At 36.8% G+C, this 20,741-nt stretch overlaps 1 protein-coding gene across 2 annotated transcripts; it reads right to left on the bottom strand.

Annotated features, from left to right (window-relative positions):
* Positions 1 to 265: 265 nt before the first annotated feature.
* On the bottom strand, positions 266 to 20,531 carry LOC106025652 (olfactory receptor 13A1-like). Of its 2 annotated transcripts, none has more exons than XM_063235086.1 (3): positions 20,362 to 20,531; positions 3,205 to 3,394; positions 266 to 2,626 (listed from the first exon to the last, which is right to left on the bottom strand). In XM_063235086.1, exon 3 carries the CDS (start codon positions 2,401 to 2,403, stop codon positions 1,465 to 1,467), a length of 939 nt encoding a protein of 312 aa, XP_063091156.1. In that variant the 5' UTR covers positions 2,404 to 2,626; positions 3,205 to 3,394; positions 20,362 to 20,531; the 3' UTR covers positions 266 to 1,464. The 2 variants fall into 2 exon arrangements, with proteins under 2 accessions (XP_063091156.1, XP_012998787.2); XM_013143333.2 differs by having other exon boundaries at positions 3,205 to 3,357.
* Positions 20,532 to 20,741: the final 210 nt, after the last annotated feature.

The following is a 20,741-nucleotide window of genomic DNA, read 5'->3' as shown; positions in this document are numbered from 1 at the left end:
AGTTTTCCTTTTAACAATTTTTCACATATTGACTTCTTACTTTGCTCCTTGACTATAAATTTCTGCTTACATATGTTATAGTCAAAGATGAAATCAATCTCTAACCCCACTGCAAAGCCCTATTGCTGTGATTTCTGTATTTATTGTGATGGTCTTCAATAAAGTCCATCATATGATTATTTTAACATAAATCATTCAATAATTTTTTTAAATGTAGTATTTCTCAGTGCTGCTGTCACAAAGTATTGGAGACTGGATGGTTTCCAACCATAGAAATTTATTTTTTCACAGTTCTGGGAGCCAGAATACCTAAATCAACATGTCAGCATGGTCATGCCCACTCTGAGACCTGCAGGAAAAAATCCTTGGTTGCTCTTTCTAGCTTCTGGTGGCAGTTTTCAATCCTGGCATTTCCCAGCTAGTACCACTCCAGAATTCTGACTTCATTTGGCATACTTCCTGTGTGACTGTGGGTCTGTGTCTCTCACAAGGACACCACTCATAGTGAATTTGACTTCTCACAGAAGTAAGTGATGACCCTGGGCCCACTTTAACAACCTCATCTTAACTACCTAGATCTTCAACGACCCTATTTCCACAGTGAGATCATATTCACAATACCAGGTGCTAGACCTTTAGTATATGTTCAGAGGGACATATTTCAGCCCACAAAGGTATGTAATGAAGAAACAAGTGCATCAGGAGCCAAGGACTTTTTGCAGGTGACTCATGGTGATGAAAATTTATGTGTGGGCATCTGGGACATCACGTGCAACTGAGAAGGCAACTTGGCTTTCTAGAAACAAGAAGTGCCATGAAAAACATACTATATACATCTCACATGAAGGCTGGCACTCCTGATGTATAACTGACCTAGGACTATCTGAGTATTTCGACATTGATTCCAGCATGATGATGACAGTGGATTTGATGGTAACCAAGAGAAATGAAAACTATATACAAGGAACTCATGCAAGGAGAAAAAGCATCAGGGTATGAAAGTAAAATAAGGCCCCGTGATGATAAAGGGTTCTTAAACAGTGATGACTCTGGTTGTGTCCAAACATTTGGAAGGAGGAGACCCCAGTTGCCACTACAATTCTGTCTCATCAGACAGAGTGTAGATTTTGCACATAAAGCTTTTGGGAGAGTCACCCAATTATGGAATATACAATGAAAAAATGGTAATGGTCTTCACATACTTCCTGACAAGGTTGAGTGGAGCATCCTCCAATGGCAAAAGGTAGCGATTGGGAAAAGCTGTTCATTAGAGGATAAATTCTGCTGCTTCTGTGGAGCAGACATTTACTAGCTGCACAAGATCTACATAACCTACATGAAATAACTCACATAGCAGAGGCTAAAGCTTCCATGTTCAAGGGGGATTTTGCAAACATGGTGATAGTCAAGTCTCATCTTTACTAGTCTTCTTTCAGGGGGTTGGGATTCCTGATTCCTGAGCAGCTACACCTGACGTCTAGAGAAGGGCAAAAGTCTCCACAGGGCACGCCTAACCTCCTGGTTCCTCAGAGTGTAGATGAGGGGGTTCAGGGCAGGGCTCAGTGCTGTGTACAGCACTCCAGACACTTTATTTCTCTCTGGGCTGTAACTTGAGGCAGGGCTGATGTAGGCACAGAACACAGATGAGTAGAACACCGAGACCACAATGAGGTGAGAGGAGCAGGTGGAAAAGGCCTTCCGTCTCCCTTCAACTGAGTGCATTCGCAAGATGCTGGACACTATGCAGCCATATGAGAGCAGGGTGAGCAGGAAGTTGAGGCATCCATAGAAGGCATCAGCCAGGAGAGTCATGATGCTGTTCACATGTGTGGGGCTGCAAGACAGCAGCAGAAGAGGGGGGATCTCACAGAAAAAGTGAGTGATCACCCTGGGGCCACAGAATGACAACTGTGTCATCAGACCAGTGTTGACAGAAGCGTTCAAGGCACAGATGCCCCACACAGCCATGGCCAGGGCCCCACAGAGGTAAGGGCTCATCCTGGAGCTGTAGTGCAGAGGAAAGCAGATGGCCACATAGCGGTCATAGGCCATGACCGTGAGCAGCAGCAGCTCAGAGGATGCTGACCAGATGAGGAAGAAGAGTTGAGTCATGCATCCCTGGAAGGAGATGGTGTTTTCTGCAGATGCCAGGCCAAACAGCACCTTGGGTAGCACAGAGGAGGTGCAGATGATATCCATGCTAGCCAAGTTGCACAGAAAAAAGTACATGGGGCTGTGGAGACCATTGGTGAAGCTGACCAAAGCAATAATCACAGCATTACCTGTGAGTGCCACAGCATAGAGGGACAGGAAGAAGCCAAGCAAGAACAGTCTCAGCCCAGGGTGCTCTGAGAACCCCTCCAGCACAAACTGGGTCACCAGTGTCTGGTTGGGGCTTGCCATCTAGATGGACAGGAAGAAGCCAAGCAAGAATAGTCTCAGCCCAGGGTGCTCTGAGAACCCCTCCAGCACAAACTCGGTCACCAGTGTCTGGTTGGGGCTTGCCATCTAGATGGAGAAACCTCAGATCACACTGTATCCTGTTTGTAGGTCTCTGAGAAGAGACTGTAGATCTTGAATTTCAGACTCAGCTTTCCATACAGGTGTTCATTTTAAAATCCTCATCCTGTGAGAAAAGGAGAGAGCAAGATTATTTTCTTCATGGGACCCAAGTGACCCTTCTGAAAACCACATCTTTCATTTACTTTTCATTTTCCATCCTCAAATACTTCATCCTGTAATTTGTATTCTGATGAGCATTTCCAATTTTCTTAACATTTTGCATGTGTAAGCCAGTTGCAGCCTACTTCTCCTAAGAATTGCCTGATCTTTATTTTTCTGTTACCTGTCACTGCCTCAGTCTACCAAGGCATCACAGAGACATGCCTATATTCCTTGTCTGTACAGCAGGCAAGGGATTCCCCAGCATTGCTGCACACTGGTGGATACACTCTGATAAGCTTCTTGTGACTTCCCTTGAAGCCCATCTCCTCAGTCACTGCTCCTTTTCTGCTGCTTGGAGTGAGGTTCTGCTTCAGGTACTTATTCTCCTCAATTTGTGGCAATCCCACTGCAGATCTTTGCACACTTTTTCTTACACTTGATCACTGTGATGTCATTACTCTTTGTCTTAGTTACTTTATGCTCATCACTGAGACAAAATACCTGATGCCCAAGTTGGGAAAGGAAAGGTTTGTTTCTTACAGTTTTTGGAGGTTTCAGTCCACACTCAGTTGGCTCCCAGGTAGGCGGGCATGGCTGGGACATCTTTCATGGTGACTGCAAACAGCAAACAGGAACCGGCAAAGAGCAAGACACACCTTCTTCCTGCTGTTGCATCACATCCTGGCTCCACCCCTATGTGAGTGCAGCACTGACACCATCAATCCAAGCACTAGACAATGAACCAATTACAAATTCACAATGCAAATTCGTGAGGCCTGGGGGACACAGGCATAAACCATGACACTCCTATTGTTGACCCTGCCCTCAGTCTGAGCTTTCTCATGTATATTACTCAAGAGGACCTCTTTCTGAACCCAGGACTCTGAACCCACATACTTCAATGGCTTTTGTGTCTTGTCAAACTATAGACAGTGACACCTCAACACTCTCACAGTAGCTCTCATTGTTATTCACCAAATCTATCTCTTGCATGATTTTAATGGCAGTACAGGGCAGCTCCCCCAAATGGTCTTTCAGTATCCAATGTGTTGGCAGGATTCATACTCCATTGGAGCAGGGTTCTATCTCTCTTGATCATTTCTTAGTTTTAGCATCTGGCCATAGTGGATTCCTACAATATATCTGTACAGTGAGCCAATGGTAGTCTTTTGCATCTTTTTACCTCTCTCATTCAATGATCATTGAAACTGCAGATAAAGCTTCCTGTTACAAATTCCCCTACTTCATTTTCTGAGCAGGTTTGTCATTTCATACATTCTGTCATTTACAAGATAGTCAGTTTATCTGTCTAGGATATATCCATGTTTTTCCCACTGAGGCAGGGATAAACACCATTGTGATGATTAATTAACTGTCAACTTGAGTGGGGATGTGGACGATCTACTTTAAGGAGGATTGTTGTTGGAGTGGTATAAAAGGAAAACATGAGGGACAGATTTCAGCTGATTTTCTTGGAAGAGCTTCATTGTAACTGATTTTCTTCAGAGGAGTTTCAGCTGCTCTCTTTGGAGGTGCCCCAATTTTTGTCTTCACTTTGGGCATCAACTCCTGGCTTTTGGTGCAGATTCTTCAGCTTCTTTTTTTAAAAATTTATTTAATTTTTTAAAAATTTTATTTAAACAAAGACTAAAAAAGCAGAAAATGGGTAGAAATAGTACATACATTCAGAGAAAAAATAAACAGTAAGAAGTCACTAGTTGATATTTACATACTGTCCTCTTACAAATAGTTGTTCAAGATACAAAAGTGGAACATATTAAGTGGGAATTCAAACAGTGAGACTGCAAAGAGTTCTGTTCCACTATCCAACAAAAACTTAGTAATATGGTTATCAATCCTATACACTTAGACATACATGCAGTTATCCATATCTTCATTTATGTTGAGACTGAACAAACCCAAGCAGGCTAATATCCCTCTGAACAAAGAATTATACTATTGCTGGATTTCACCTTATGACACTCCAGGATCAGCATTGGATACTTTAGTGTCTCTTTTTCTTCAAAGTATCTGTTCATTTCATCATGGGTCATAAGATCAGTTCTCATAAATTGTTTACAGATTCTATACATGCATGAGCCTTAACATGTATTTCTATCCTTTCTATATAAGAGGGAGAAACAAAACAAAACAAGGCAAAACAAAACATATTCCTATAAACATATGAAATGAAAAAGACATATAAGGCCATTATATGTCTACAATATGTCCTACAATAGTTCCTGTGTTGTCTCTTGTTATCTTCAATAGAATTGGCTATATCATCAGACATAGTATAATTGAATATATCAGTACATAACAGTATTAATAAAAACACAACTTTTGTATATAGTATAAAACTTCAAAAACAGGCAGTTATAAAACCAGAATGTGTATCATAGTCTTGTCATCTTCAGTGCAGTTGCCTATACTCTCAGACTTGATACTATTAATCATATCAGCTTTGAATAAAATCTTCTCTGCCTCATTTCTGTTATGCTCTTTTTTTGCCATCAGTTGTCTGCTTATCTTTTTCATTCTGTTTTCTGATCCATTCATTGAGGCCTCTCTGCCACTGTTCCTGGAATCCTAGTACTTTTCTCTCTCTCTAGAATTCCCTCAGTATTCTCTGTAGAGTTGGATTGGTGGTTGCAAATTTCCCAAGTTTCTCTTTGTCTTGGAAGCATCTTGTTTCTCCATTAATTTCTAGAGACAATTTAGCAGAGTATATCAATCTGGGCTGGAGGTTATTTTCTGTTAGGGCTTGTAATATTTCACTCCAGGCTCTTCTTGACTTGAAGGTTTGTGTCAAGAAGTCTGCAATTATTCTGATGGGCCTTCCTTTATAGGTGATTTGTTTCTTGTCTCTAAAAGCTTTCAATATTCTGTTCTTATATTGAATTTCTGGGATCTTGATTATTACATGCCTGGGTGTAGCTCTGTTTTGGTTGTAGGTGGCTGGAGTTCTGTATACGTCATACATCAGAATATCATTTCCTTTTCCTATGTGTGGGAAGTTTTCCTTAATTATTTCTGTGAATAACCTTTGTAGTTCCTTTGTTTGTACCCCTGCTTCTTCATTCACATTCTTTATTCTCAAGTTATAGATCCTCTTGTCATCTTCTAGCCTTTGTATTGTTACTGCTTGTTTCCTTGTTATTTTTAAAAAGTTTTCCCTTTCATACTTGCACATTGCAAACTTGTCCTCCAGTTTGGATAATCTATCCTCAGTTTCTTTCAAGCAGATTTGCCATCTTTCCATAGAGTTTTTAATTTCCTGGTAATCTCTTTGAATCTGCTTCATGTATTCCATATTTTGTATATATTCTTCCACAAATGATTCTCTCCTTTGTTTGAGTTCCTCTCTTCTTCCATCTGTCTCTGCTTGAGGGATGCTTAGCATCTCTTTTATTAATCTTCTTATATCTTGCTTTACTTGGCTAAATATTTCACTTTTGAACTCGTCTATGAGGTCCTGAAGATATCTCTTTATGTCCACTGGCACCGTGTCTGATATTGCATGTTTGGTGTTCTCATTCTCCTTTATATTTACCTGTTCTGGGCTCAGTGTTCTCAGGGTTGGGATCTGGGGATTTTTTGTTGTTGCTTCCTTTTCCCATCTTTCTTGATTCTTCTAGGAGGCCCCAGTTTCTTTCTTTGTTGGTTACAATTCTTCTGAAGCATGCTGGCTAGATGACCCTTCTTACTGCTGTGTGCTAGTGAGTTGCAAACAGGGACATTGTATGCTGGCCCCTCCCCTCCAGATCAATCAAGCTGATGTGGCCTGCACTGTATTACTTTGTGCTGCCTCCTCTCCAGGTCAGTCAAACTGCTGTGGCCTGCACTGTATTGCTTTCTGCCGCCTCCTCTCCAGGTTAGTCAAACTTCTGAGACTTCACTGGGTTAGTGTGGTTGGTGTGCACCACCACTGTAGGGACTTGATTTTGGATAACCTATTAAGTATCAGTCAGGTCATGTGACCCAGGCCTAGCGTACTCCACCAATCCCGTTTGGGAAAGGAACAACTGACTGAAGTCACTGCTGCCCTTTTACTTGCCAGTCTTGCCCTGTCCCAGAATGTCATCTGCTGGAGCCCCCCTTTCTATGGAATGGCTCCACTCCCATCACTCACCACAAGTTGATGTAGGCACCCTGGCAACTCAGCTCTCAGTGCAGCTTGCCGAACCCTGAACTCAATGTAACTGTGCCTCCAGTGAGTCAAAGCAGCAGGACCTCGGATGGCTCGGCAAGTCATGGTGGGACCTCAGCAAGTTGTGGTGGGACCTTGGCAAGTCGCAGTGGGACCTCGGATGGTTGGCAACTTGCCCACTGTGGCGGGAACACTGAACCTTTAGCTGTCCCAATAATACTGATGGGACTGTATGTTTGGTTGGTTCTTCTCGTCTTAATTTCTTCTTGGGACAAGAGAATTCATTTCCCTCTGTTTGGGGCTCCCCACTCTGTATTAGGTTGAATTCTAAGTTGACTATCTCAGGGAGCCTCTATAGCCAGCTGTTATCTATCTACCATCTTTGCTCCTCCTCCCTTCTTTGAAATTTTTTCTGTCATTGATTTGTATTTTCATTGTGAAGTAGTCTGAATGTATGCATGGGATAATTTCAATTCTTTTATATTTATTTAATCAGGCTTTGCACACTGGTATGTGATTTATTTTGAAAAAGTACCACATGCTGCTGAAAAGAATATATACTACATTGTAGAGTGGTCAGATGTTATGTAAATATCTATTAATTCCATATGTTCAAGGATGTGGTTCAGCTCTGATATTTCCTTATTGATTTTTTGTTTGTTGACCCAACTCTTTGCAAAAGAGGTTGTAAAAATCCCTTAATATGATTGCATTAATGTTTATTTGATCTTTTATGAAGATAGGTGCTCCAGTATATGGTACACATATATTTATTAATGCTATCTCTTCTTGTTAAATTGTTCCTTTAACTAGTATTTAGTTAAATCTTTGCCTCTTCTAATCAGCTCTAGCTTGAAGTTTATCAAGTATGTTACTGAATTGCTATCCCTGCTTATTTTCAGTGTCTTGGTACATGAAAAATTGTTTTTCTTCCTTTGATTGTTTAGTCTGTGAATATCTTTTCAGGTTAGATGAATTTCTTGAATGCAACAGATTGTTGAATTTTGTCTTTTGATCCAATCTGAAAATCTATGTCTTTTATTTGGAGTATTGTTGCCATAAATGTTGAGAGATATTACTGAGATATGTCGATTATTTACTGTCACTGCCTTATGCAGTGCAATTCTGTTGTGCAACTCTCTGTTTTTCTTTTCCTGATCTTTTTGGTTGATGTTTATCCATCGTTCTTACTTGAATTTTTTGTAACCTTTGCATATTCAGCTTTGTTTAGTAATTTCTATTGAGAATATTCTTAGGTATTTTCTTGTACAACTTTTGACCTGGTGTTTTTCATGGAAATATTTTATTTCTCCATCTTTATTTTGAAGGATAATTCAATTTGGGCTGGAAGTTATTTTAGTGCTTGATTTACTTCACTCCAAGCTCTTCTGGCATTCAGGGTTGTGTTAAGAAGTCTGCTATGATACTAATTTACCTTCAACTGTAATATTTTGTTTTTTTCTGACTGCTTTTAAAATTCTATTTTTTTTGGCTGGATATTTGGTAATTTAATACAAGCATGCCTTGGTGGGCTTCTTTTTTCTTCATATTTTTTGGTATTTTATAAGCATCCCTTACTTGTATTTGGGAAATTTTCTTTGATGATTTCTGTAAACATGGTAAATCCATCTGTTATCTTTTTTCCCTCTAACTCCACTTATCCTTATATTGGTCTTCTTATTGTCATATAGTTCTGACTGGTCTTTCTAATGTTTCCAGTACTTAACATTGAACAGTAGGATGATATTGGAATTTCTTATCTTTGTACGGATTTTAGAGGGAAAGTTTTCAGTTTTTGATCTTTTAATATTATGTTGATAGCCTGTTTGTTATAAATACCTTTTATAATATTGAAATACTGTCTTTTAAAACCTATTTTACACAAGTTTTTTTGTAAACTGTTAAATTTTTATTTTTACCTAATGTAACTAACGAAGTTAACAGATAAGTATTACATTTTAATGTAAAAAAATGTTATAATTGATAAATTTACCATCTATATTTTAAGGACTATTTTAGTATAGCCAAAGATTTAACAATTTATTTTTTATCATGAATACATTTTGAATTTTGTCAAAGGCCTTTTCTGAATCTATTGGGTTGATCATATGGTTTTTGTCCTTGCTTCTGTTTATGTGATGTACTGCATTTGTTAATTTGTGTATGTTGAACCATCCCTGCATTCTTGGGATGAAGCCTATTGAATCATGATGTACTATGTTTTTGATGATTTTTTGCATTCTGTTTGCCAGTAACTTCCTGAGGATTTTTGCATCTGTGTTTATTACAGACTGGACCCTGATTGAGGAATTGAGGTCATTCACATTGACAAATATGAATGAAAAGTATTGATTTGTTTCTGTCATTGAGTTATTTTCTTGTTGCTGAGTTTCTCTTCTGCTTAACTGCGTATCTTACTTGATGCATTCATTGCATTGGACATTTTTTCAACATTAACTTCATTATTTCTTTCTAGGATATCCTTGAGAATTTTTTGAGTGCTGGCTTTGTGGTCATACATTTTTTTTACAAAGTGCTTTATTATGTCTTATTTCTCCATCATTTTCAAAAGATAAGAGCCAGACACAAGTATCTCTCTCTGAGTCAATGCCATTCATAGACTGAAGAGGGAGAGAACCAGGCTACATGGAAGGAGCTCCCTGCCTGGATACCAGTGCCACGCATGGGTCACTGCTGGCTTGGGGAGACCTAAGCATCTCTTTGTGAGTCAGTGCCATTCACAGACTGCTGAGAGAGTGAACAAGGTCCTGTAGGAGGAAATATCTACTGGGAATCCAGTGCCATGTGCGAGTTCCTGCCAGCTTGGGGAAAGCCAGACCCAAGCCTCTCTCTCTTTGGGTCAATGCCATTTACAGACTGCAGAGTGAGGGAACCAGGCTCTACAGGAAGGAAATGACTGCTGGGAAACCATATCATTTTCATTGTTTTATTGGGTCAGGTTTTATTTTTTTGTGTTCTGATGGCATGAGCAGATATTTGAAAGATAGAAAGATATGCTTGTTTTGATGTCCTTAATTGCATTCATTGTTTTGTTTTTATTGTTTCTACTCTGTTCTGCTCTGTTTCATTTTTGATATGTCTGAAGGTGTTTTCTGTAGCTATTTTGTAAACAACAAAGACACTGTGGTAACTATTTGTTGATTTCATAAGGTTTGGAAGTCCTGTGTCACTTACTTTGGTTTATTTTGACTGCTTTTCTTTTGTTTTATTTTCCTTGGTTTTATCCTCTTTAAAATAAAAAACAAAAACAAAAACAAAACCCAAAAGATATGTTTACAAAATATATCAATCTGAGGTGGAACCTGTTTACTTTTGGGCCTTGAAACACTTCATTCTAAACTCTCCTGGCCTTCTAGGTTTGTATTGAGAAGCCTATTGTAATTCTGATAGATTTTCATTTATAAGTTGTTTGTTGCTTTTCTCTAATTGCTTTCAAGATTCTGTCCTTGAGTTTGATTTCTAGGATTTCATCTATAATGTGTTGTCAAGAAGTTTTGTTCAGATCATAGTTATCTGGGATTCCATAAGCTCATTTATTTGTATGTTAAATTATTTTTTTCACATTGGAAACTTTTCTGCTATTATATCTGCATTGTTTTCTGATTTTTTACAAATGCTCATTAATCTTAGATTAGTCTTTTTACATCATCTAGCCGTGGTTAGATCCATTTTTCATGGTCTCTTATTTTTATAGTATCTTCCAATAGATGGTCATTGACAAGAGTCAGTATCACTTGTCTTCTAGTTCTGGTACTCTTTCCTCACATTGCTTGCCTTTGCTGTCTATGCTTTCAGTATAAATTTTAATTTCCTAAATTTCTGTTTGGTATGTTTTCACAAACTCTCTTTTGTAAAGTGAATATTCATATTTTACGTTATTTTATTTAGCTTATCTGGATTTTTTTAGTGTTCTCTGTAGACTTGCTGGTCATTTTGCTTATTGGTTGCATTATCTGTTTAATTATATCTTCTTTGAACTCATGAACACCTTATTAATCTGTTTTTTTTAAAATCTCTTTTGTTATCTTTTTAAATAAACTTGCCCATGTCTTCTGATTTCCTCCTGTTCAGTGCCCCATGAAACAACTCTGGGGAGTTTTTGGAGGCATTTTGTTGCTTGCCTTCTCATTTCTATTTTTTTATTATTTGTTCTTTTGTACTGAGGCTTGCAGCTTCAGTATGGTGAAAGACTTTGTTGCTAGTATGGAGATCTTTTTAGTGAGTGTTTGCTTTCCAATGTACACTCTGGATGTAGTTAACTATAGATCTTTGCCTCTGTAGTTAACTGTAGATCTTTACCATCTGTGTTTATTTGAGGGGAAAGGCAGAAGTATATGTAGCTCAGTACCCAGTTCTCCAGGAATGGGTATTATTAATGACACAAAGGTAATTCAGATATGGCATCCAGAGAAAACCATTAATATCAACAAACATATCACCTTGTTTATAGTAGTCAAATCTCCAACAATAACATCAAAGACAAACTGGATATTAACATACTCTATGATCCAAAAATGTACATTTATACATTTATTCATTGAAATTAGATTTATAATTATAATTTAAACTGCAAGAAAAGCCAAATATTGATTTACAGTAAATATCTATTAAATGGAACAACTTTATCTCCTCCAACAATAGAACAGTATTTAATAGTATTAGCATAGAGTTAACTAGCTATCTAAAAATTTGTAAAGCTTAATAGTGAAAGTCATAAAATTAGAGGATTTTGGGGGTTCAGAGGATGAAAAAAGTAAAATTTGAAAAATTAGTCAATGGAAGATGAGGAGAAAAGTGTGAAACAGGCATTTAAGTAGCAAAGAAAAACTAATAGTATTAGAAAACAGACACAGAAGAGAAAATGATAAAACCAGAGAAAAAACTACAGGAAACAAAAGATAAGAAGGAAGAAATAAAAAAGCTGAAAGGAAAAAATAAAAAAGATAAAAAGGGTGAGAACTTCCCAAGAATGTGAATAGTTTTAAAAATTTAGAAATCAAAAAATTTCTCTATGTTTTTGAATGAGTGGTTTCATTACAGGATAGTTAATCTTAAAATTCAGCAACTCATGATATTTCTTTGCCTAGCTTTAGGGACTATGGTTTTGTGAGTTGCCCTCCCTGTACCACAGGCCCCCTGTTTGTTTATCCCAGAGTAGAATAACTGCCCAAATTGAGAAGTATTGTTGCTCTTGGTGGGCGGAAACACAATCAGCCAACTGGTGTCTGTTAGATGTGGGCCCTAGGGTGGGATTCAAGCATACTGTTGAACTAATGTGAACACTCACTGGGTCTGATTTGTCACTATGGAGACCTGGGCCCTTTTTCTTCTTTACTGGAGCTTAAACTTGTCCAAGAGTCCTCCCACATAGTATAAATAGCCAATAAATATTTTAATAAATGCTCAATCTGTTTAACCATCAGGGAAATACATACCCAAACTATGCTGAGATTACATTTTACTTCAGTCAAAATGGCTATCAAGAAGAATTCACAAAACAATAAATGCTGGCAAGGATTCAGAGAAAAACAGGATCCTTTCTACATTGTTGATAAGAATGTAAGTTAGTACATCCACTACGGAAATCAGTGTAAAAGTTCCTCAGAAATCTAAAAATATAGGTATTATATGACTGAACCATACTATTCCTTGGTATATACCAAAGGAAGTAAAGTCTGTATACTATAGGGATACCTGCATAAGAATGTGTATTAAGAAATGGTTCACAACAACCTACGTATGAAACCAGCCTAAGGGCCAATCAAAGAGTGAATGGATGAAAAAATGTGATGTGTGTACAGAAAAAAGTAGCATTGCTCATAAAGAAGAATGGAATTCTGACATATGTAGAAAATGAATGGAACTTGAGATCGACATAATTAGTAAAACAAGTCATGTTTGAAAGACAAGTACCATGCTTCTTTAATAGGTAGAATCAAACAAAAGATGACATGAAAATAGAAGGAAAACTATTATTATGCAAGAGGGAAGGAATAAAATGCACAATAAAGTGGCATAAGTGACAGTAATGGGGAGATGAATTTGGTTAAAGTAAGTCAGGTACCTGCATGAAAATACCACATTTAAATCCCAATATTTTATAAAATTATTATGTACTAATAAAATGTACTTTAAAAATTTAGCTGAGTGTGATATTTCTGTAATCCTAGCTTCTCAGAGGCAAATTAAGCCTTACCAACCTTGACAACTTAGTGAGATCCTACCTTATAAGAAAAAAAAGGTTATAGATGTAGCTCAGTGGTAAATTGTTTGCCTAGCATGTGTGAGGCTCTTGGTTAAACCTCCAGGATGACAAAAACAGTGTTTCTAATGTATGGAGGAAATGGGAGTAGTATGTTATATTTTCCTACTCTCTTGTTTGTTTTTTATCTCTATAATCATGCTAATTTGCTGTTATTTCAAAATAATTTGTTACAATGAAAATATATTTTAGTAACTTTCTTAGAAACCACAAAGCAAAACCTATAGTAGATAAAAGAAAGTAGTAAACAAAGAATCAAAGCACATTGCTACAGAAAAGTTGTTAATCACAATGGTATATTATGAGAGGGAGAAAACGCAAAAGAATGTGCAACAAAATAGCATCAAATTATAAAATAGAGTAAAATCTTGCCTATCAGTAAAAAATTAGATGTAATAAGATTATACTCTCCAATTAAAACACATAAAATGACTGAGTTCATTTAAGAAAAAAAATAATACCTAACTATATGCTATTTGAAAAAAAATCCCACTTCACCTCTAAGAAGATACAGACTAGAACTCAAAAGATGCCATTAGTTATTCCATGTACATGGAAACCAAAAGAGAGCAGAAGTATTCCTATTTATCTTAGATAAATAGATTTTGTATTAAAATAAAAAAGGCAAAAAAGATTAAGAGGTCACATTAGCATGATGAGGGCATGAGTTCTATATTCTACCACATCTTCATATCACTTGACCCAAAGGTGAATATTTCACGCCCTTTGCCACCACTGCCAGTATTTTTGAGGAAATGTTCATTGCATTCCATGTTTTTTGTCTCACTACTACCTTTTATGCAGTGGTTATCCAGTGAGCATTCTATCCCCATTACTGACTGAATCGCTAGAATTCTCCATCTTCCAAGTGATCCCCACACCTTACCAAAAAAGGAGCTTTCTGAGCTGTTGCTACATGAACCATAACAGAAGACACTGACTGAAACTGAAGAACTAATTAAGATTGCAACAACTGGAATCATGGTCACTGTAGCTCGCTAAGTCAATACCCTAAATGTATTTATAGAAGTAAGAGACTGCAAAAGTAATCTCATAAGACTTCATACAATTGAGACAACTGACCTATTAGAGCTGCAAATCTTAATGTAGGGACAAAGGAGCAGAGTAACTATAGGAATAGACCTTAAAGAAAAAGATATTGATAAAATTCTTGATAAAAACATTCAAAAGAGTAACTGTGAGGAAACTCAATGAAGTTCATGATGATACTGAAAGACAATTCAATGCAGTCAGGAAAAATTTATGAACTGAATGAGAAATGTGGCAAGGAAAGATCATAGAAAAGAATCAAACAGCTTGGAAGAAAATAGTCAAACAAAAATGCAGCTGAAAGACTTAATTACAGACTAGATCAAGCAGAATAAAAAACATCTAAACTTGAAAACAGGACCTTTGAAGTATGCAATTCAAGGAAAAAGATAAAGAATAAAGATTGTTTTCAAGATTTATCGAACACCTATAGATGAAGAAAATTTCATATTTTAGGGGTCCCATAAGGCACAGAGAAGGGAAAAATCATAGAAGATTTGCTTATTAAAATAATAGGTGAAAACATCTTCAGTTTGGGAAAAGATACAGACTTTCAGGTACAGGATACACAGGACCCCAAACAGACAAGTGCTGAAAACATTCTCATCATGACATATTGTAGTAAATCTTCAAAAGCTCAACATAAAAAGAGAATTTTAATAGTAACAAGAGAAAATGCTAAATCATATTTAAAACTACAATAGAGCAGGGGAAAAACTTCCAATTGACAGTACTATATTCAAAAAGCTATTCTTCAAAAATAAAGAAGTAGAGTCTTTCCCAAGGAAGCAAAAACAAAGTTTCATCAGGCCATATCACAAAATATGCCTAAGGGAGTCCTACATCCACAAGCAAAAGAAAGATAGCTATCACCAGGAAAACACATGAAAGATAAATTTTTTGAAACAGAAGATACACAGAAAAGAGTCAGCCCTTATCAGTAGAGTAAACTTCAAAGATAAGCAACAAGATAGAAAAAGAATAACAAACATAGTCAAAACAAATCAGAAAATTTACATACTATCAGGTTCATATCTTAGCAATAATAATCTTGAATGTAAACAGATTAAATTCGTTATAGGAAATATAAAGACTCCACCGAAGAACTAATAGAATTAACAAATTAGCTCAGTAAAGGTGCAGGTTTTAAAACTAACATGCAAAGGTAGGTAGCATTGCTATATACCAATAAAAAATTTCTAGGAAAAAATCATAAACACAATGCTATTCTCAAGAGCTACAAAATGTAAAATAACTAGGAATAAATTTAAGCAAGGTAATGAAAGACCTGTAAAATGAAAATTGTAAAACATTAATAAAGAAATTAAAGAAGGCATACATTCTTCAAATAGAGTGATCTCTCATGTTTCATGGATTGGAATATTAAAATATTCATATATCCATACCACCCAATGTGATTTGCAGATTTTGTACAATGGCATTTTTCAGAAAACTAGAATAATAATCTTAAATTTCATACAGAAGTATAAAAGACCCTGAATAGCCAAAGCAATCTGGAACAAAACAGCAAACTATAAGGCAACATGATAGCAGATTCAAGACACAGTACAGTGCTATAATAACCGAGACAGCCTGCTATCAGTATAAAAACAAGCATGTAGCCCAATGGAACATGATAGAGATCCGCAAATAACTGCATACATCCACAACTCACTAGTTCTTGACAAAGGCACCACAAACATATATTAAAGAGAGGACAGTCTCTTCAATAAATTGTTCGGGAAAAACTGGATGTGCATAAAGAAAAGAAAAGAAACAGTCCTTATCTCACACTACACAGAAATCAATTAAAGTCAATCAGATGTCTAAATGTATCTAAAAACATGAAACTACTAGAAGAAAATATAGGAAAAATATTTCAAGATATTTATATAGACAAGAAAACCAGACCAGAAAAAGACAAATGAGTTTGTTTATACTAAGAAGCTAGGCACAAGAAGAAAAGCAATCAACAAAGAGACAATTTACTAGATTTATTCTGAGAGCAAACATTTACTAATAAATATAAAAAGGACAACCTACAGAATAGGATAAAATAGATTGGAACATCTCATCTAATATACAGAGTATATAAGGAAATCAAAGAATTCAGTAAAAAAATCAATTCAATTTAAAAGTGGAGAAATGACTGAACAAAAATACATACGTATATAAGATTGCCAACAAATATATGAAAAATGGTCAATATTGTTAGTCACCAGGGAAATGCACTCAAAACTACAATGGAATACTATCTCATCTTGGGTACAATGGCTATTGCAAAAAATATCAAAAAATAACAAATTCTGGTATAGATTCAGAGAAAAGAGAGCTCTTATAAACTATTGGTAGTAGTGTAAATTGGGATAGCCATTATGAAAAACAGTATGGAGGTCACTCATTAAACTATTAAATGGAACTAATCATTAAATTGGACCCACAAGTGTAAATATATTGTCTGTCTTGTGTGAAAACTCCAAAAGGTAAATAAGTAGCAAAATGGAGGATAGAATTTGGGAAGTAAGATGAGCTTGTTCAAATGGGAGGGGAACAACAGAAGGGGTGAGGAGGAAGGGAGGATGATTAAAGGGGTTTTAAAAAAAGAGAATGAAAAAAATGGAAGCAAAGCTTCAATCTCATTACATATTCTCTGAGGAAATAATTCCCAGTAATGTAGCATAATTTATTTAAAAATTTTCACACTGCCAAATAGTCTTTAGTTACTGTAAATAATGTTCCAAAGTACTTTCATATGCCTAAATTCTCATGCTTATCACCATTTCCTTGTGATATGTCTCCTAATGGCTAATTATTGGGTCAAAGAGCCTAGCTACATGCAAGGGTACTGCCCTGCACCACGACATTACCCTTTAGGAAGGCTACACCAATGCTGACTATTTCAAATAATGTAGAAAATTGTACAGAAAGATTAATTTCATATATTAAACTTGATTTTAGCAACAGTCTCAATGATCTTTACTGAAAATAATTTAGGTTTGTTTGAGATTTGAGAAAAATGGAAACTATCTTGAGGTGATGGGAGCCAGGTCTCTCACGGCTGAGAAAGGAGTACCAATCCCAAGAGGAGAGATGAGAATGATATCTCTAGAATTGGATTATTGGAGATATTAGGATAGAGCCGTATCTTTGAAATAACTTTCTTGATGTATACTTTAATGCTTTTTTTTTTTTAAATCAGTACTGTGGATTGAACTTACGACTGCATGCTTGCAAGGAAGGTGTTTATGCCGCTGAGCTAAATCCCCAGCCCCAATTTGGTAAGTTTTGGCATGTATGCATCCACAAAATCATCATCAGTATCTCAGGATCTCACTTTTTAATAGACTAATATTGGGTTAGGGATATAGCTCAGTGGCACAGTGCCTACTTGGCAAACATGAGGTTGTGAGTTTGATTTCTAGTACCAAAAAACAAAACAAAATAAAAAGCACTCAAAAATAGATTAATAGAAAAACTCTGTGTGTGTTACTATATGTACTGCTCACACTCACACTATTTCTACTGAGAAAATCAGAAAGAGGAAAACCCCCACAGCAATGAACAACAAAATCTTTATCCTTAAGTATCAGTCTTCAAAAAAAGGAACCAGAGCTGGTTCCAGGATAAAAAGAAAAAATAAAAGATGAGCCTAGATTTTCCTTTGCACCAAAAAAGAAAAGAACTTGTTTTGAAGTCCTGTAATACTCCCACGATCTTGTTTTGACTGATTAGACTCTGTTCCATTCTATATGATAGTATCAAGTTTGAAAACATAGGCAACTACTTTGAAGGCAATAAGATTCACTAAGATGCCCATTCTGGTTTGACTATTGTCTCCTTTGGAAGTCCCGTAATGTTTACAATGCTTAAGTTTTATTGGTCTTGTTCTCTACTGTTTTGTCCAACTTTATAATATCTAATGAGATAGACAATTCTTTTTAAGGAAACAAGAGACAACGTTGATAACCATTGTTGATAACCTTGTACTCTGTTCCACACCATGTGCTATGTCTATCCTTGGTTTTGACTGACAGCTTTGTTTTGCCATATTTGACTGCATTCTCTCCCCCCCCCCCCAAAAGTAATAAGCACTAAGGAGTAATAAAATCCAAAATGTGTAAATTTTGTTGTAAAAAAGAGAGGGAAAAAAAAGAAAAAAGAAAAAGAGCTCTAACGGATATAACAGCAAGTGTGTTTAGGGGTGTTAAATAGCTGACTATATCAATGTTTTTGGATCATTGAACACAGCTGTTTGCAGTCTCCCTGTTTGAATGTCCACCTTGTATTCTTTGATACTGTGATTTGAGCAACTATTTTCAAGATAATAATATGTAATCTACTAACAGGTGATTTCTTACTGTTATGTTTTTTTTTTTTGTAGTTCTGTATTACGTGTACCCTTACACCGCTTTGTTTTGTTTTGTGTTTTTCTCTTTTTCCTCTTAAATAAAAAAAAAGAATTACTCAGAAGAAACATGCAGCTAGAAAGGAGCCTGTTGGTAAAAACTGAACCATCGAGAATTAAAGAATAGTACTAAATAAGTGATAGCAGAAGACTGTAATTTGTTGAATGAGATTCTCTGAATCCATGTTTAGACTAAGTAAGTAACTGGAAAAAAAGAGAGCTTGTTCTTGAAGAACATAGTATGAAAAACAGAATGAGGAAATTATCATTGCCAAGAATTTGCAGATGAGTAAAATCTCGGTTAGACACACATCTTTCATTTACTTTCTAAGTACTATAAAGGATTTTTTATAATTACACAGGGAAAAATTGTAACTTTCCATTATGGACTTAATAAAGTAAAAGAAATGAATGCCAGCTACTGGGACAAACTTCCCCATCCCTTGAGGGTCCAAAGGAGGTGGCAGAGAGCTTAGTTTTTGTGAAGGTTGTTATGGAAGATAGAGAGCAGATGGAAGGGGTACACTGGGAAAGACACATTAACGATGATTGTCACCCCTGTGCCTGTACCCCCTGCTGAAAACCACATATTCTTTGTAGGATGTGTTGCATACTTAATGGAGAGGAGTAGAATGACCCTTCTAAAAACTAATAGATCAATAATTATTTCAATTCCTGAACATTAGCTTTTCCAAAGACCACTGTGATGCCCCTTTTCTCTGTTGCCTCAAGAGGCATGTGGATATTTTAATTCCTCCTTTTCTGATTTGGGTCTAATCTCCAGAGAGAACAAATTGATAAATCAGTTTTGTAACTCTGCATCTATACACATTGCTGGGTAAAGGCATGGCTGTCCACTCATTTAGGCCATTCATTCAGGAAAAGGTCTTTAATTAAGTATTGAATGATCCACTATGCTCAAGAGTCTGGGCAAATCTAGTGACGAGGCATTGTTTTCAAGCAGCCTGGAGCAGTTTCCCAACAGCCTCGTCAGACAGTGAGGGAGATCAGGGTCTCAGCAAGCCTGACTCCCAAACCTGTAGGATTTGAACTCCAACCAGGACCAAGACTGCCCTGGGGTCCTCTGTCATAGACTGAAATGCCTCCAAACTCCAAGTGCCCAACACAAAAATTTGGCTCCTGTTGAGCATATTTATAGAGAAACTACCTATATCCACTGTCCTCTTATCACACATACTCCCTATTTTCTTATATTTTTCTTTCTGATTACAAGGTCAAATAGCAAGAACCTTTCAGTTTTCCAGCTCTGAATCTGCCACAGACTGCACATGGCTACCACTGAAATGACTGCTTCCATATTTCCATTTCAGTGGGTGGCAAAAGGCTGCCCTTAGTTGACACAGATATGTTTCATAATGTCCTCTGTGGACACAGCTGAATGGAAAAAAGTGTAAGTCTTGCTTAGTCACAGGTATTGGTACCAGCTTTTTCCAAGATTGTTCATTCCAAAAGTACTGTTATTGGCAGGGAAGTGACTAGTAAAGCCAGGTATTAAACATCAGATAAAAATAACACATGTAAATAAATCCTCTGGTCATAAAACAGCTCAATATTCAGCTTCTTGTATGATGGAGCACAAAGCCAAAAGGTTTTTGCTCCTTTTCTAAAGTTTGATTAATCACCTTTTATAAAATTCGCAATGCATTGAGACTATGACTATCTATACTATAGTACTATCACTCCACGGTGAAGTTCAAGCAGTGGGACCAACAGCATTTTTTGTGAAGCACTTGTTTTAGGAGCGCTGGTTGTTAGTTTGAAGACCAAAAGTGGCTAGGCTTCACTCACCTCTGCTGTGGCCTCAACAGGCTTCTGTGAAGGTGGCTTCAGCCAATGTCAGTGATGACTACTGAGCATCCCTTCTTACAGAAAATGTCTCTCATGTCCTCTTCACTCCATTTCTGGACAAAGAATCTTTTGGTCATCAAGGAAACTGCTTTTCTGAGATCAGAGGCAGATGTTTATCCTACTATCCTGCAAACTCACAGAGGAAGCACACAGGGGCAGTTGAATGTGACCTTTGGCTTCAGGACTAATGTTTTCTGCAGCATAGGCATTGAAGAGGGTGAGCAACTCAGCCTCATACTGTAGGGCAGGAGGGGCTTCTCCCTGCAGACCACTCTGCTTCAGCATGCATCTCCTAGGAGGAATAATTCCCGTTCAAATGT

This window comes from Cavia porcellus, unplaced genomic scaffold, assembly GCF_034190915.1.
Source record: "Cavia porcellus strain 051 isolate PalLab524CR breed Dunkin Hartley unplaced genomic scaffold, mCavPor4.1 scaffold_2, whole genome shotgun sequence".
NCBI classification, from domain to species: Eukaryota; Metazoa; Chordata; class Mammalia; order Rodentia; family Caviidae; genus Cavia; species Cavia porcellus.
This window is presented reverse-complemented; position numbering and strand designations above follow the sequence as displayed.